The 18,784-nt window shown below is 43.8% G+C and overlaps 1 protein-coding gene across 5 annotated transcripts in view; it reads left to right on the top strand.

Annotated features, from left to right (window-relative positions):
- The window catches only part of PTK2 (protein tyrosine kinase 2), a 271,928-nt gene that overhangs the window by 52,555 nt on the left and 200,589 nt on the right, over positions 1 to 18,784 (top strand). For 3 of the 5 annotated variants that reach the window (XM_055314394.1, XM_055314392.1, XM_055314393.1), the window contains exon 3: positions 3,266 to 3,583. The exons of the other annotated variants lie outside the window; for them this stretch is intronic. In XM_055314394.1, the coding sequence (XP_055170369.1) occupies positions 3,484 to 3,583 (100 nt within the window). In that variant the 5' untranslated portion in view covers positions 3,266 to 3,483. The remainder of the gene's footprint in view (positions 1 to 3,265; positions 3,584 to 18,784) is intronic. 5 annotated transcript variants of the gene reach the window in all.

Raw genomic sequence — 18,784 nt, 5'->3', positions numbered from 1 at the left:
GCTTAGCGCCAAGTCCTGACATCTAGAACATCTCGATGCCCTTTCTGTGGTCGTGGCCTCTAAAAGAGAATAGAAATTCCCTCTGCCATCTCCTTGTTACCTGTAGGTTGTACACTCTGGATGTGCAGAATGTGGCCTGTACCTCTTACCACTTCAATAATAAGGCCTGTAAGATGATATATGTAAAATAGACCAGATTCCTTCCTACCATGGTGATTAGATTGTGGTGGGGGCAGCCTGACAATAAACATACTGTGTAAGTCAGTCACGTGGTATTGAGAAGGTGTAAGTGCCATGGGAAGTGAAGCAGGGAAAGGGCATGGGACAGGCCTGGTGTGGGCAGAGGACAGCAGGGAGGTCAGTGTGTTGAAGCCCAGGAAACTGGAGCCAGGCCACGGTGAGACAGAGGGTGTAGGTGGGAGGGGAGCCACATGCACAGGACCTCACGGACCGGGCTGAGTACCTAAGCACTGGTCCTGGCAGAGTTGGGGAACTGTGGTGAGCTTTAGCAGAGGAGTGAAATGGTGTGATTGGCATCATGAAAGGGCTGGTGTGGCTGCTGGTTGGGAACAGAGCATAGGGTGGCGGGGCCGGTGGGGGCACCTACACCGTCCGGATTTATTTTAAAGGCAAGGATGTTGGGTTTTGCTAATGGATTGCTTTGAGGAAAGAGACAGACCGGAGTCCAGGATGGCTGTGGATTGAGGTCCAGGAAAATAGTAGCATCTTTCTTGTAAATTTTAATTAGGAGTTTACCTGTGAAATAGGACTTCCCTGGATTGCTCTTAATTATTACTGATCCTATAGAATTTTCTAAAGAGACCATAGAACTTTTTAATGAATGACAGCCTTTATGTTAGCTTGTAGAGTTTCTTATTCAGAGCACATAAAGGGACTGCTCATCTTTTCACTTGCCCCACCATTAACTGTAGGCCTTTCCTGCTCTTTTCAGGAATTGGGAATCTAAGAGCATAATTGGTTTTTCCTGTTTAGCTGGAAGAAAACGGAGTGATGCTGTCCAGAGTGGCTAGTCCTCGTGTAATCTCTCAGCGGTTTGACCTTAGGCCTGTGCCCCACCACCTGAACTGCAAACTCCTCTTTGGTACTTGCGGGGAATGAACTGCTTTGTTGGGGTTGTGTCAAGAGTGAAGGGTGATGGTTTTTCTCTTTGAGAGTGCTGAGCACAGTAGCTTTTCCTTTGCTTGGCACAGACCCTTCCTCTTCTGCCTGTCTGTTCTTCTCAGCAGCCTTATTGCTTCTCGGCTCTTGTGTGGCTGCTGCTTCCAGTGGGGTTCTGCTTGGTGGCCTGGAGGGGTCTTTGCTTCTTGGATCTTGTCATCTTTTCTACTGTCAGGACTTTGCACATGAGGAAGTGATACTTGGATATTGAAAGCTTGGTGGGGTGGGAGAGAAAGCTGCCACCCACTGGTTACTCTGCAGTTAGAGACTTGACTCTGTCCTCTCCTCCCCTCCTCTACTGAGTGGAGGCTCCAGGCACTGCCACCACTTGCTTGCACCAGCCCCTCTCTCTTCTGTGCAGGTGGTGCTGGGACATCTATTCAGTCCGGCTGAAAAACCCTTTCTGGGTGTGTGTGTATACGTGAAGACCCCTGGCTTCTTGGGTGACAGGTGGGCTCAGTGAAGCAGTGTCACTTCCTAGATATTTGACTCCATCTTTAATGCATCTTTAAAAGATGTGACAGCAGTGTTTTTGCTTAGAAGATGTGAAAATTGGGTGTGATCAATATTTGGTATGTAGAATATTGTTGGCAGCTAGTAAAGGTAGCTTCTGTTTTTTAACTTTAGAGTCCTAAGTTCCAAGAGAGACTCATTGTTTGCTTGTGTTGTTGATACATCTATTATTTGAAGGTTCAAATTAAACTGCAAGCCGTTCTCAGGGGCCTGTGTCAGACACCGGACTTGCTTATGGGATGTGCTTGGATTTCTCCTAAGATGGCCTTTTTGTCCTGAGGGTCCTCAGTAATGGTGATCTATCTGATTGTTTCTTCTGTTTCTTTCCTAGCTTGCTCGCCTGTGTTTTTCTGGAGCCTCTTTTCTTCCCAGTGTTGTCTGGGGTCAGAGTTCACTCTGGTGAATGATACGTTTTCACCAGGGGCATCCAAGAGGTTATTCGAGCTCTGACTGCTATTAGGAGGCTGAATGTAATGTCTGGAGACAAAGCCATCATCGAGAGTAGTGTATCAGAAATGAAACTAGCTGTCCTGGGGCATCACGGGACACAGATAGGCCTCTTGTTCCCCTAGCCTTTTTCAGCTCTTGTTTTCACAAGTTAGTGAATTCATAAAGTCTTGGTCATGTTCACAGTTAAGTAGAGGACTTGATTTTTTTCTTAGTGTATGGGATTTACTACTAACAGAATTACCCACGTAATAGGATAGCTGAACTGGGTAGAGCTTGAATGCGTATTCCGTGTACTCAGACAACAGAGGCTGTAGGAGCCCAGTTTCTTACTGTCTTACTGCCAAAGTGGAAGTGTTTAAATAGCTAAATTTTAGAGATGACAGTGACTGTCTCTCGGTTTGAATGGAAAAAGTGTAACTAGCTCTGCATTTTTTTAAAAAGTTACTACTACAGATTGTTAGAGTGTTTTTTCTGTCCTTCAGTATAGGTTTAGTACTCACTTGTGTTTTCAAATTAAGAAATCGGGTATCTCGGATTCCTCAGTATTCCCTAAGCTAATTTTAATAGAATCTTGCAACTTCAAACTCTTGTTTTTATGTGTTTTCTAAATAGTTTTATAAATTTGCAAACTTACTTTGAAAAAGTAAGTCAATCTGAAAAAGATTTTTTACCTTTGAAATATCTGGGTTCCTGTAGACATAGTCTTTACAGACTTCTTAATGTTGATCAAGCTTTTTTCCCCCAATATTATTTACTTTTCATCAAGGCGGTTACCTTAAGGCTTAAGGTCAGAATTAGGCTGGTAATAGGCCCGAGGCATGACTTTGAAAACAAAAATAGTTGGAGGAGCCATCTACAGACATGATCTGGGTCAGACTTGATTTGCAGCGTACTTACTCAATTTTAGAATCGCCTGTTGGTTTTGTGAGCAGAAGCCTGCCAGATGAATTGAGCAGAAGGGCGGGATTAGCATATTAATCAGGTCCTGGCTGCTGGCCTCTTTCCCCTCCCTCCCTCTTTCCTTCCCTGAATGAATCTAGGCACCCAGGCCGGTGGGGTCACATTACTAGCTGGTTTCATTCTGCTCAGGAGCTCAATCTAGCCAGGATGGTCTGTGTTTCAGATTGCGGAAGCAGGAGAAGATTCTGTAACTGAGAGGCATTCTGCGAGCTGCTGGAAAATATTACAGAAGGAGCACCTCCCAAATTTTGCTTCAAGCTCTGACAGAAGGAGCGCACAGGGGAAACTTAGTGTGGCTGTGGATCGAAGCGAACCCTGTGGGAGCGATGAACGGGGACTTGGTGCGCGGACGCCTGGCCTGATCTTGAGAGGCCTGAGTGTATGTTGCTGGAACTGGCGGGCCGAGAGGCCCTGAGACCAGCAGGTGCCGTCTGTATGGAGAAGAGCGGCTGTAGTCCATTTCCAATGTGTTGGGCTAAAGGTATACATAACTTAAAAATCTATTTGGTTTAAATTTTACTCAGACTCATGCTTTTGCACTAAAAAGGTGGATAAGAGTTTTTCAGACTTTATTTCACATAGATTTACAATTAAATTTAAAGAAAAGTAGAACTTGATGTGGTATAGGTTTGCAGCTCTTGCATAAAATGACTGACCTAGATAGCTTCTAGAAAAGTAAATACAAATATTTTTATGGAAGTGCATTTTAACTAAGTTATCTTTTTTTAAGCTTTGTCCTGTCTCTTATAGTTTTATGTTTTATTTTGTGTGTTTTAATTAAGGCACCCATATCTGTTCTGTGATGTGGAAGTTTTTAAAGAATAAAGAGAGACTAATTTTATCTTAAATAGGACTGAAGGAAAAAAGTGATCTGGTTTTTCTTATTTCAAAAATTGGTTTTCTTTACTTACCATAAAGACTGTGTATTTAATTTGAAACTTTGTATTATTGTAAGGTGGGCTTATCACTTAGGGTCAGTAATACTGTGAATAAACATTTTCTAGTTTAATGTTGTTAGGGTTTTTATTTGCATAAAAATATAAATATAAAATATATTTTCATTGTAACATTCAAGACAATGTTTGGAAAGCATGTTTACAAGTCACAAATGCTGTATAATCCATGTATGAATAAGACCAATAATTTATCTGCTTCTTTTAAAGTACTAGTGAATGTTATCCTTAGGAGATGAAATCCATAATAAAGAATTTAATACAAATATTTATTATTACTTTAAAGAATGTATTCAAGTATCATGTTAACCAACTCAGGAAAGATTTTTAAAAGGAAGAAACCTCTGCGCTGGGTAAAGACCTGCAGTATTATAAGTAGACCTTCAGACTGATTCAGGTTAGTGTCTAGCTTAAAACTTCTAAAGCCGCCAGGACATTGAGGTGCTAGTGCCAGACCATAGTTTCTCTGTTAGATCACTTTTCGTTTACCAAGTTGTCAGCATTATCTAGTAATTCTTGTCTAGGCTTTTAAACATTTCTTTCTTTTGTTTTTTAAAGATTTTATTTTTAGGTAATCTCTACACCCAGCGTGGGGCTTGAACTCACAACCCTGATATCAAGAGAGTCACATGCTCCACCAACTGAGCCAGCACCCCTTTTAAACATTTCTAAAACTTGTGATGTTAGAACTCTTAATGTGATGCTCTCTTTCTCTGAACAAAGCACCTGTCACTTTATTTCCTGATTTAGGTATTTAAAGTAAAGATGTTGCTGAGTTTTAAGTTAATTTCAAACTATTGATTTTTAAAGGGTGTTGGGGATGGGAACTTTTAAAAACTGTAATTTCTCACTGGAGGACTGCACAGTATAATTGAGCTTGACTAGTAATGAGTGCTCAGAGGCAGAGAGTTCTGTACTATACTTGTTGAAGATTTTGCCCTCCCCCAGACTTGTGGGGACCCATTATACAATGCCACCTCCATGGTGTGACAGCCCTCTGTTAGCACTGATCCTTAGCAATTAGGCTCTGATTTCACTAAGTCTAGGTTAGATTCAAGTCTATGAATCCAGTAACAATGGGATTTTAAATAATTGCTTCCTGGGTTTTTAAGTAATTCAAAGTGACTTTACAAATATGAACTTCAGAAGAAAAGAGAGACTGAGGTGTTTTTGCTCATTCCAAAGCAACTGATGGAAGCAACTTATTTTTCCCATTATATTTGCTGACTGGCAGAGCAAGTGATTCTGGATCGTTCAAGAGGAGGTGTCTGACGACACTAAGGAGCTTGTCACCCTATCCCCTTCTCAGGGCTGAGTACGCCACCTCCCCAGGGGGTACACAGTGTGCCAGCTTCTCAGCACACTTCTCTGTACCAGGCCAGGAAGGCAGGAAACTCTAGGTTTTATTCTGGTTAATTTTTGCTGTGTGATAAAGACAAAGATATTGATGTATAGGAATTGGCTGAATTGGTTATTTTCAAGTATAAAAGTTACTACTTTTAGATAAAGACAAAATAAAGCCCTCAAGTCCGGAGACTGTTAATCTCTGTTTGCAGTTAGGCATTTGAAACCTCACATTTGATTTTATCAGCCACATTAACCTCAAAAACAGCAGTGTCCCAATTTAAGAAGACACAAAATACTTAGTAGAACAGGCTAAAAATAATAGAACAGAGCTATATTTGTATACTTTGAACTGAAAACTCTAAGGTATCCTTAAGACATCTGTGGCTGTCTCTGTGATACAGTTTATTGTACCGCAGAGTTAGGGTAAGGAAACCCCCCCCCCAGGTCACTCCCACAGCTGATAACATTTTCATGTATTTAAAATGACTTTGTTATGACATGTGTTGAACTACATCATGATTTCCTAGGCTTAATAAAGGCAGTTTTAATTCAGAGTGTGGAAGTAAATGTTTGCAGTGCTGTAGTGCTGTATTTGGTTGCAAGGTTATTGAATGCAGAAAGCCCTGTTTGGAAAGTTCATAGATGACATGAGTGTGCCCTTTATTTGTTTCGTCTCTCTGAGAGACTGGAAAGGATTCAAGAAGTGTCAGGACTGTGCTTGTTAGGACAAGTGTGCGTGCCGATTTTTTTTCTAGATCTTTCAGTAGCAGATGGAGATTGAGTATACCAGTAATTGTTTATGTATGTGATTCTGGGTCCTGTGGTTGAAGTCATGCTTTTTTTGTATCCATATTTTAAACTCCCTCTCCCTCCCTCCATTCCAGAGAGTTCTGTGTGCAGCCTGTCTTCACGTCTCTGTCTTGGATTCCAGTGGTCAGCTTGCACATACATGCACATCTTGATGAGAGAGCTTCTTAATTGTTCCCCCTGAAATCTGTTCCTCCCCAAGTCCCCCCATCTTAGTTAACGTGCTGGACCCTCGTGCGCTTAGTCGCTCATGCCACAGGCCCAGGCCTCTGTGATGCTTCCTGCCGCATGGAAGGACTTCATCTCGGTACCCTTACCATCCTGGCTCCAGAACAGGTGTGGAGTTCCTCCCCCTGCCCCCTCTCTGCAGCATCCACTCTGCGCCAGGAGACCTTCATCTCTCTCTGGGCTGTGGGAGTGGTTTCCTTTTGGATCTTCCTGTTTCCTCACTCCTCATCCTTCTTCACACAGCTGCCGGAGTGAGTTTATAAAAACACGAATGCAGTGTTACTCTCCTAAAAACTCCCTGGTGGCTTCTTCTTGGATAAGATTGCAAATCCTTAACGTGGCCTGCAAGGCCTCACCTGATCTGGCCTCTCCCCACCATCCCCAGCTTCGGGCCTTTGGCCTCTGGCTCATCAGTAGTGCAGTTGTTTTGACATGGGAGCCCCTCAGACACCCAGAGCTCTTCCCTGTCAGGCCTCTGTGCCTCTTCCTCCCCTGCTTGGCCTGCTCCTCCTGGCCTTGCATGTCTGAGCCTAAAGCTTCTCTCAGCCCTGTCTGTGTAAACGACGTTCTCCCTGATGTTCCCTCCCTGAGCCTTGTCTGCTGGTTTTGCACAGCAGTGACCGGCATTGACCGTTACATATCATACCTGCTTGCTCTCTTGTCTTCTTTGCTGGGTAGTAAATGCAACATAGTCGGGGACAGCGTCAGGTTTTCTTCTGCTTGACAAGGTATTGGCAGAAATGAATATTCCCTTAATGAATGGATAAATTATAGACTTAACTAATCCACATGCTCGAAGAACAGTTGGGTGAGAGGAGTAGATTGGTGTTTGAGTCTCTTCCTGCAGCAGCGCACACACCGAATTCTAGCTCTCTCAACAGATGGGTCTCAGTCGGGCTCCCAGGACCTGATCGCTTCCCTGGGAATTATCTCCCTGGGCCTCTGCCACTCCTCTGGGATCGTGGCCATCCGGTCTGACAGCTTGAGTTGCTAATTGACTCGTGGGGAAAACAGATTAGAAATATATTTATATGTAAGTGTGTGAATTTATTTTATAATTGTACTTATGTAAATAGTCTAGATATCTACCTTTACAGTAAAAGGTGTTAAATGCTTTCCAGAAGAGTGACTAATTTATATGAGTGCCCAGCATGAGGGAACCCCTTGTGGTGCCCGGCACACACTAGGCCCTCAGTAAGAATGAACGCTGAGCTGAGTTCCAGTCTGTTCCCTGCCTGCCCCCCTCTCCACCGGCCTCTCCCCCCGGCTCTGCCTCTGATGGACTCCGCCAGGGCACTGTGTGGTTAGTTCTCTGATAGGCCCCTGCCGGGTGGTGCCCCTTCATGCCCTGTTAAGCTCGGCTGCTCCTTCTGCTTGGAACATTCATTCTTTTTGTTTTTATTTTTTTATTTTTTTTTAAAGATTTTATTTATTTATTCATAGAGACACAGAGAGAGAGAGGCAGAGACACAGGTAGAGGGAGAAGCGGGCTCCATGCAGGGAGCCCGACGCGGGACTCCATCCAGGGTCTCCAGGATCACACCCTGGGCTGCAGGTGGTGCTAAACCGCTGTGCCACTGGGGCTGCCCCATTCATTCTTTTTAAATGGGAAACCTTCAGGATTCTGCCCTAGGGCATGGCCGTGTGTGTGTGTGTGTGTGTGTGTGTACACGTACGTACGTACACGCATGTGTATGCGTGTGCGCCCGTCTGCCCATCTGTCCCTCTCATCTGGACACCTGGTTGGGCTCGGGCATCTTTGTGCATCAGCTCTGCACACACTGGCATAGCTGGTAACTCATTCAACTTTGTTTATTTGTTTTTCTCACATTCCTTGGTTGTAAACTTCCTTTGGGCCAGGTTCAAATGTTACTGCTTTTTGAGTCCATATGGTCTGGCATATTATCAGCACTCAGTGATTGTTGAGTGAAAAAGCCCCCCAAAGTGGTGAAATCCGGGGCATTTTTCTTTTCTTTCCTTTTTTTTTTTCAGAATTTCACTAAAGTCCATGTTCAGTGTGTTTTATTAAAACACCTCTTCCAGCTAGTGCTTTTCCATCTATCATACTTAACATTTAGCCTCAGTTTCATCCTTTATTACAAGCAACTTACTACTTACCTTGAAACAAATGTTTACTTAGCACCTACTATATTCATGTACTATGGTAGGTGGTATTAAAGAAAGATTTAATGCCAGTGTCTCTACTCTCAGGCAGCTGAGAGTTTTGTAGAAAATGTACAAATGTTTTCCACTCTCCTATCATTATTCCAATAGCCAATTGTCCATTTGCCTTAGGTTAAGTAAAACCATTAATTTGTACGATGGTTTGACAATTTGTCAAAAAAATGTGATATCTCCAGTAACTTTAGAAAATAGGTACTAAATTACCTACACTTTATAGTTGAAGTTAAGGTAAGCAATATACTTAACCTCCAGCTAGGAAGTGGGACGGGGCATTTTTCTAAAGGCAGTGCTGTTTGATGCCAGTGGAGAAGGTGGGGATTCTGAGGGCAAAGGCACTGAGAAGTGAACTGTGGAGTGTTTAGGGAAACCAGGATGGGCTTTCCTGCTGATTATGGCCAGAGGCTGCATTAAGGTTCCTGGAGAGGCGAGTAGGGAAGGCTTGCTCCTCCACCCCCTTTCTCTGAGGGGTGAGAGCGGGACTCTTGGAAGTCCTCACTCTGCCCCTCAGGATCAGTGTCCCCACGAGGGGTCCCAGCCTTCTGGTCTTAGCCCTGCCCACCGACCTGGCCCTGCTCCATCTGCTGCCGCGGGTCTCCGCACACCTTGCCTGCTCCTGTGCCTCGCTGCCGCCTCGCCAATGCCTTTCCCTCTCCCTGGGGGCCCCTGGAACCACTAGGGCCTTGTCGCCTAGATTCCTAGCACTCGCTCCTCAGCACTAGGAGGCATCCAGGGCAGGGCGGGGAGGGTGGGGGGTGGTAGGGGACCAAACACGTCGTGGAGGCTGAGGCCGCAGCAGGTGGGCAGTGCTTGGGCAAGGAGAGGAGCACAGCCCCGCCAGGGTGCTCTCCCTGCAGGGCTCCCTTTTGCTTCTGACGTCTTAGCCGAGAGAGGGCCGAGAGCCCCCCTTCATGCCTGGTGGGAGTGTCGTTAACGTCAAGTTCCTTGCGGACAGAAATTATACGGGGGCTCATCATTTCTTTGTCTCCCAGGTCCTCTCCCTTTCCTCCTTGGAGAAGAGGCTGCCCGCTTCCCGTGTTCTCCTCAGGGGCAGTCTGAGAGCTCTTCAGTTCACTGAGGGCCTTCTCGCCAGCACGGGGAGGCGTGTGCACCAGCTCCTGTTGTCTGTCTGTCTGTCCCCCAGTCATTATATGAACCCGTGTCATGTGTCCCCTCCCCCCGACCACCCTCATGCCCACACCGCTGTCCCCATCTGTTCCCGGCGCCCGCTCCTGCTGGCCCTTTTCACCAGCTCACACGCTCTGGGGTGCACTGCTGCTGCTGTCCTACAGTCCTGCGGTGAAATGCACCCTCCCCCATCCCCCACATGCGAGGAACCGGTCAGTCCTGCTTATTGCTGCCCTCCCAGGGCCTCACACCTGCTGGACTCCTGTAGGGAGCACATGAGTGGATTAATGAATTCAGTCACCTTGTCTTCTTGCAGCGACAGAGGTTCAAAGCACTAGAGGCAGATGGGAAAGGTCGTGGAGGTTTTTGTGAAAATTAGAAAACTTCTTTCTAATGCCTAAATGGTCAGTGACACGGTTTTTAAAATGGTGTTCACACGTCTTTGATTTCAGATTAATCTGTAATTGTTCAGGCTATTAAGAATTTATTGTAAATTTAACAGTTTTCTGTATTTCATAACTTTTATCAGTTTTCAGTTGAGAAAAATTAACTTTAAAACAATTATCACTGAGTATTTTTGCTTTGTTTTTGAGTAATATTTGTATAAATTATATAGTGTTATTGACTATAGTTCATAGAACTGGGTTTATGTACACGTGTATATTATCTTGAACTTCTTCAGGTGATACATGTTTGCATCTTTATACCTTTCTTCCTAGAAAGTTGTAGAAAATGAGTCCTATTTTATGTGTTTCATAGGAGTTTGATGTTGAAAACCAACCGGTGGTCACGGTATGTTGTTCCTTTGAGTGAAAAGACAAGCACGCTGTTGGCTGCTTTCCTGTGCTCTGACGCTCTGGTGGGGGTACTTTCGTGTAGCCTGTGTTGCACAGTCTTGTTGAGTCTTTGGGCTTGCGGGCAGGGTGGGTGCTTTGCCAGTGACAGCAGCTTCTAGAGCTGACAGACTTTTAGTTCTCTTCGGTTTTGACTGGGGCTGTGTCTAGTCTGTGCATCAGTTTGGGAGAACTGACCTGTGAACAGTATTGTGACTTCTGGTAGACCTGTCCAGGTTGCTCGGTCTGTGATCTCCCTTAGCCGATCTTAGTGTGGAGAGCTTCATGCTTTTCTGATGCTATTGTAAAGGACAGTTTTCTTTTTTTAAAAAATATTTTATTTATTTATTCATTCATGACACACACACATACACACACACACACACAGAGGCAGAGACACAGGAGGAGGGAGAAGCAGGCTCCATGCAGGGAGCCCGATGTGGGACTTGATCCCGGGACTCCAGGACCATGCCCTGGGCCAAAGGCAGGTGCTAAACCGCTGAGCCACCTGGGCTGCCCTAAAGGACAGTTTTTTGACTTGTAGGGTTAGTTGTTCAATTCTTGGCTTAGTATGTAGAAGTAGATTATTTTGTTAGTTTATCTTGTGGCCTTACTAGTTCTGGAGGTTTACCTGAGCAAGTAGAAAATCCAAAGAAATCTTTCTTTTAAAAATAGATTTATTTATTTATTCATGAGAGACAGAGACAGAGAGGCAGAGACATAGAGGGAGAAGCAGGCTCCATGCAGGGAGCCTGATGTGGGACTTGATCCCAGGACCCTGGGGTCACGCCCTGGGCTGAAGGATAGCACCAAACCGCTGAGACACCCAGGGATTCCCCAAAATCCAAAGAAATCTATAATCATGTAATCTGAAAATAACTTTTTCTTTCCAGTCTTTGTCTTTTATTTATTTTTTTAAAAAATTGTTTAAAAGATTTTACTTATTCACGAGAGACACAGAGAGAGAGGCAGACACACAGGCAGAGAGTGCAGCAGACTCCATGCAGGCTCCATGCAGGGAGCCCGATGTGGGACTTGGTGCTGGGTCTCCAGGATCACACCCTGGGCTGAAAGCATCCAGTCTTTGTCTTTTATTTCTCTGTCTTGCCCTCTTGCCTTGACTAGCACCTTCATTACAGTATTCTTTTCATACGCTAACCCCATGGAGGGAGTTTTCACCTTAAATAGCATTTAGTTCTAGTTTTGTCTTTGTTTTTTTAGATCTCTTCTATTGAATGTAAAACTTTTCCTTTTAAGTCCTGGTTTTCTGAGAAAACCTTCCCTTCCCTTCCCTTCCCTTCCCTTCCCTTCCCTTCCCTTCCCTTCCCTTCCCTACCCTACCCTACCCTACCCTACCCTACCCTACCCTACCCTACCATGAGAAGGGGGATCCCTGGGTGGCGCAGCGGTTTGGCGCCTGCCTTTGGCCCAGGGCGCAATCCTGGAGACCCGGGATCGAGTCCCACGTCGGGCTCCCGGTGCATGGAGCCTGCTTCTCCCTCTGCCTGTGTCTCTGCCTCTCTCTCTCTCTCTCTCTCTCTCTCTCTGTGACTATCATAAATAAATAAAAATTAAATCATGAGAAGGTATTGAATTTTATCAAGTGTTTTTTTTTCTGTATCGATTTGATTGTAGAAATTTTGTTTTTTCTTTTTTTTTAAAATTTTCTGTTTTTTAAAATAATGGGTGGATTGCGTTTTGATTGTTGAATCAGCCTTGCATTCCTGAGGTAAATCCCACTTGATCATGATGTATTAACCTGTTTAGATATTGTTAGATCCAATATGCAATATTTGGTTGAGGAAATCTATTTGCATGAGGGATATCAATCTAATTTTTTTTCTTGTGACCTTTTTTGTGGCACTTTTATATCAAGAACTGCCGTTCTCATAAAACAAGCTGGAGATGTCCTCTTATGTTTCCTTTTTGTTTTTTAAAGATTTTATTTATTCATAGAGACAGAGAGAGAAGGGCAGAGACACAGGCAGAGGGAGAAGCAGGCTCCATACAGGAAGCCTGACATGGGACTCGATCCCGGGTCTCCAGGATCACACCCCGGGCTGCGGGCGGCACCACCGGCGCTGCCCTCCTTTTATGTTTCCATTGCATGACTGTGTATGTAAAGTTAGGAGGCACCAGTCTCTGGTGGCAGTACTAGGAGTCATAGTCCCATTTGGTGGCGCTGTATTTGTCACAAAGGGCCAGAAAGCAGCAGCAGAAATGTTTTCTATCTTGTGTAGTAGTAGTCCAAGGATGGGGACGCACACATGCTTGTATGTGTTTGCTTATGTCAAAAGCCGTGGAGCTCTGCACTCAAGATTTGTGCATCTTACATGTTAGACTTTGGTGCAGAGCTAGTGGAATTGGACCATAAGTGCAGCCCCCATGCAGCATTGCAGCTCTGAAGGTCTGGCATCATGCTCAGTTTGGAAAGAGATCATACACATCAACACAGTAACTTTAGCCTGGTTCCGAAAACCTGAGAACTGAGGGGAAAGACTATATACACAAAATCTGAAATAGGAGATTTAAAATGCTTAGAATGCTGTCTTTTGATGACCAGACAGTATGGTTAACAGTTGTTTGTAGGTGGAAAATATTCATGCTGTTCCCTAATATTACATATATAATAAAGTGGTACCCCGTTAAAGGAATTTGTTAGAAAAAATGCAGACAAAAACACATAACAGAAAAGAAGACAGCTTCCTAGTATCAGGGAGGAGGGAGGAGAATGGTGGGGAAGGATAGCCACCTTCCATCCTTCGAATGTTGAGGAAGGAGGCTGAGAGCGGCTGGAGCAGAGGATTTTGGTGATGAAGGACAACTCCTGCAGGGTCAGACTGGAAGAGTGCAGACAGACACAGTCCTGATGTGTGGCTCTGCCGCCAGGAAGGTCTGAAAGAGGTTAGTTGGTGGCTCATGCTCTAGGTGGAGACATTTAGACTGGAGCTGTGTTGTGACACCCCCATTGCTTAGTACTACTCCGGTTGTCTTTGTGTGGTGCTGTGAGAGGTGTCAAGGTGTTGGCAGAAGAAAAAGCCTCTAGCTGTCACTTCCACAGAGAGGGTTCCTCTAATTTTCAGACAGCTTGCTTTCCAAACTCTATAGGTGGTTTCTGTGTTCTACAAAATTTTATTTGGATTGCAGCTTGAGACTTTTTTACACATACTTTTGTTTAATGTTATGTATTCAGTTTAGGGGATGTGAATATAAATTTTCCTTATATTTATACTTGACAGAAAAATATTGTATTGATATTTATTTTTATATATTTGTACATATTTATAAATATAATTTTTATGAATATAACACATATATTTGTATATATGTTCATATATATTTAATACAGATTTTATATATATATAGTCTGAATTAAAAAAAAAAACAAAAACCAAGGAAAAAACCCAGGGCCTTGTAAATCAGGGTGAGGCCAGTATGTTGTATCTCCCCAAAGGTCTGTTTTGTTAACCTTCTTAAAATTTTTTTAGAGAAGCAGAATACTGCTAGAATATCATATACTAACACTCCTTTTTTACTATGAAAATCTTACCATGTTGTAAAGTTGACAGAATCATTGAGAAGATAATACCAGACTGTTAGGTATTCTTTTTTGTTTTAACTTTTATGTGAGATCATGATGGAATGGTATACTGCTGGTGTATCTTCAGTTTAGAAAAATGCGTATTGTTTTTTTATAGGGCAAGGTTTAGGGGAAAATTCTATGGGACACTTGTGCTTCATTTGGTCATTGGATTTAATTACACATTTCAAACATACCAGATGTTACCATAGTAGGAACAATAGTCTGTTTCTTCTTCTTTTTTTTTTTTTTGACAGGATTCATAGAGCTTTGAAGGGTAACGGGAAAGATGCTTTTTAGAGCTATGATGGAACTTTTGAAGTATTAAATGGGGGGGGGAGTCGCATAGGATTTCCATTTAGAGAACAATCTTAGCATTTCCCTTTCATTGGCCTAGAGAAATCAGGTTAACCCTTCTAACTACTCCTGCCATGAATTGAATGTTGACTTTGTCTCTAATATATCTTACTAATGAACACTCTACATTTGTGATCTCAACCACCAGGGTAGGTATTACTACTTGTGCTCTACAAGACAAGGAACCTCTAGTAATTTAAGAGTTACATAGTGGGGAGTGCGGGAGCCAGGCACAGTCCTTAACATTATTAAGCAGCATGCACTCCTTCTCAATCAAGTTGCGCAGGGAAATAGAACACCAATAAAAAATTAATTTATTAAAAAAAAAAAAAGATCTTACGCAGGGGGCAGCCCGGGTGGCTCAGCGGTTTAGCACCACCTTTGGCCCAGGGTGTGATCCTGGAGACCCAGGATTGAGTCCCACGTTGGGCTCCCTGCGTGGAGCCTGCTTCTCCCTCTGCCTTTGTCTCTGCCTCTCTCTCTGTCTCTCATGAATAAAATAATAAAATATTAAAAAAAAAATATGTTGCTCAGAAGTCACTATCTGTGAACCTTTTGCTGAGACCTGTCTTCTGTAGAATTTCCAGCCTTCCTCAGTTAGAGGCTCAGGGATAAGATTGGGCTGTATTTCTGTGATTTAAGTGAAGTTTTAACTGTCCTGTAATCTCTAGGATGTCTTGCCCATAGAAAGTAAGTTAATAGCTCAAGGTTGAGATACTTTAGGTAATCTGAGGGATGTGTCTAACCAGTGAAAGTAGTAACAGTTGAAATGCTATTGTAGTAAATTATTTTCCCCATTGTGGGTTGTTAAAAATTTTACTATGGAAATTGCATTCTCGCACTCAAAATTGGGGATTAAGTGAAGTTAGCCATGCTTTCTTTCTTTTTGGCTCCCAGAATCCTGTCAGGAGGCTTTCACTCGATCCTGGCAGGAGGTGGAAACATTCTTTTCTAAGGAGACTGGTCCAAGAGAAAAGGCCGACTCTGACATTTTGAGATCTCTAGCCAAGTGGCTGATTCTCTGCTCACCACACAGATTGCCAGATCACCCGCATGTACAGGGTTCCTCGACAACTAGGTATTTAAAGACAGGCTCTGCAGGAGAGTAAAAATAAACAGGTGGCACGACATCAAACTGAAAAGTTTTTGCACAGCAATCAACAAGAGGGCAAAACGGGTAGCCTGCAGAATGGGAGACCCATTCATATATCTGATAAAGGATTAATATTTAAAATACATGAACAGCTCATACAACTCAATACCAAAAAAAAAAAAAGTTTAAAAAATGGGCAGAGGATCTGAGGATCTGAATAGATGCTGTTCCAAAGAAGACATCCAGATAGCCAACAGATACATGAAAATATGCTCAGCATCACTCAACATCAGGGAGATGCAAATCAAAACCACAGTAAGATATCACCTCACACCTGTCAGAATGGCTGTTATCAAAAAGACAAGAAAAAACAAGTATTCCTGAGGGTGTGGAGAAAAAGGAACCCTTGTGCACTGCTGTGGGAATATAGACTGGTACAGCCATTATGGAAAACTTTATGGAGATTCTTCAAAAAATTAAAAATAGAATTAGCCATATGATCCAGCAATTTCACTATGAGACATTTATCCAAAGAAAGTGAAAATACTAATTTGAAAATACTAATGTGCTGCAGCATTATTTCCAATAGCCAATCATGGAAACAACCTAAGTGTCCATTAATGAATGAATAGATAGAGAAGATGGTTGTGTGTGTATGTGTGTGCGTGCATACACACACATATATGTACATACATACAATGGAATATTATTTGGCCATTAAGATGAAATCTTGCCATTTTCAGGAACCTGGATGGATAGTGAGGGCATTATGCTACATTAATAAGACTAGTCTTTTAGAAAAAGACTAATTCTGTATGATCTTACTTAGTGTGGAACCTAAAAAACAAAACAAATGAATAAACAAAGCTACATCCAGAGAAAGGAACAGTGGGTTGCTAGATGGGGGTGGGGAGGTGAATGAAGAGGGTCGAGGTGCAAAATTCCAGTTATATGTAAGTTGTGGGGATACAATGTACAGCATGGTCACTATAGTTAATAATATTAAAAGTTGCATGGAGAGTAAATCCTAGAAGTTCTCATCACAAAAGAAAAATTTTCTTATAACTTTGTATGGTGCCAGTTGCTAACTAGACTTATTGTAGTGATCATTTTGTAATATATACAAGTATGGAATCAATATGCTGTACACCTAATACTAATGTGTTATATGCCAATTATATTTCAATAAGAAGAAAATAAAGACAGCCTTTGCTTCCCAATTTGAGGCCAAAACAGAGAGAAAACAGTTTTGAGTAATAAAGATGAAACCACAAGCAGAAGGAAGCTAAAAGAAGATAAAACATTTAAATCTCAGTAGAAGATCTCCAGAAAGCTAAGGGAAGATATTGGATCCATGAAAGACCAACAGAATCTATTTTTTTTTTCTTAAGATTTATTTATTTATTTGAGGGGCCAGGGAGGGGAAGAGGAAGAGAGAGACCCAAGCAGATTCCACTGCCAGGTGCCTGATGCGGGGCTTGATCTGATCACCCCCTGAGATCACACGACCCCCTGAGATCAGACCTGAGCCAAAACTGAGAGTCACGTGCTTTAACCAACTGTACCACCCAGGCCCCCCAGAATACTTTTTTAAAGTACAAAGAACAGGAAAATTAAAAGTACCAAAGCAGATATAAACTCAGTAAAAGTAGTGAGAAGTAAGGTGGAAGATACCTCTCAGAACGTGTGCATAGGAAAGAAAATTGGGTAAGAAAATAAAGAAAATAGGGATCCCCGGGTGGCGCAGCAGTTTGGCGCCTGCCTTTGGCCCAGGGCGCGATCCTGGAGACCCAGGATCGAATCCCACGTCGGGCTCCCGGTGCATGGAGCCTGCTTCTCCCTCTGCCTGTGTCTCTGCCTCTCTCTCTCTCTCTCTCTGACTATCATAAATAAATAAAAATTTAAAAAAAAAGAAAATAAAGAAAATAGGGTGATGAATTCAGGAGGCCCAACAGAAAGAGACAAAAGGATTAAATCATCAAAGACCTGATGCAAGAACATTTTCTGGAAGCAAAGGATAGGGATTTTCAGATTGCAGATTCCTGAAGCCCTGTGGCTGCCTCTTGGGCCTCTCCCTCTCTGCCCTTTCATGGAGAGAAAGCCTCCCTTGTGGCACCTGTGCATCTGTGATATACTAACTGTGGAAGGGGCGAGGACTAGGCTGAAAGCTCTGCAGGGTAGGAATTTTTTTTTTTTCTCACAGGCGCCCAGGGGGTTCCCACCTGCCCCGCCCCACGCCAAACCGGGGACATGGGGGGAGGGGGAGCGCGGTGACCCCCCCCCCTCCCGCACGCCCCACGGGGTGGCGGGGCCCGAGGCGGCGGAGTCTGGGGGAGGGGACTGACTCCTCTCTCCCCGTGGGCCCGACCGCCCCGACCCGAGGCGGACGGGCGACCCCCAAAGGGTCTTTAAACCTCCACGCCGGGACGCGCTAGGTACCTGGACAGAGGGTGGGGGGGACGGGCGAGGCGGGGGAACGAGGCCACAGGCCGCCGCCGCCGCCGTAGGGTAGGATTATACATATATTCACACATCTGTTTCATTGCCTAGCCTAGAATTTGGTGAAGTGTTTTTCGACTTAATTAATCTAAGGGCGGTGTGGCACATTGCTTTGCTCATAGGGGACAAGCATGAATGGACGAATTCATGAAGCATTGTGGCCACAGAAGAGTGTGTGGTAGCAATTCCAAATCCAGCTGGCCTTTAGTCCAGGACAGTGGGGCGTGGTAACAATAGATGATGGGCGAGTACCTGGTGACACTCCACTGTGTGTTGCCATGCAGGAGTGAAGCCTCTAGTGACAGCATTTTCAAGAGAAGATGGGAACCCAGCAAACCCAGCTGTAGCAGGGCTTGGTGAGCAGGAGCATGGTCTTGAGGTAGACTGCCTGACCTTGAGTCTCATGTACTGCCTGACCATGAGGACTGCCTGACCATGAGTACTAGGCATGTGGCCTTGGGCAGGTCCCTTCTCTCTGTTTCCACATCTGGAAGGGGAGGGGGATAAGGTTATTATGAGGATTAAATTATTTCATTTTTTAAGTGCTTAGAATAGTCCTTGCATGATAATGCTGCACAAAAAATTACCTAAAGAAACCTCTGGAAGCCCTCAGTCTAGATACAGAGAAGCAGCTTTTACCATAAGGCGGTCCAAATCAATCTCTGCATATAAGGGA

This window comes from Nyctereutes procyonoides, unplaced genomic scaffold (genome assembly GCF_905146905.1).
Source record: "Nyctereutes procyonoides isolate TBG_1078 unplaced genomic scaffold, NYPRO_anot_genome, whole genome shotgun sequence".
In the NCBI taxonomy this organism is placed as follows: Eukaryota; Metazoa; Chordata; class Mammalia; order Carnivora; family Canidae; genus Nyctereutes; species Nyctereutes procyonoides.
The sequence above is the reverse complement of the archived record's forward strand: the minus strand, read 5'-3'. Positions and strand labels throughout refer to the sequence as shown.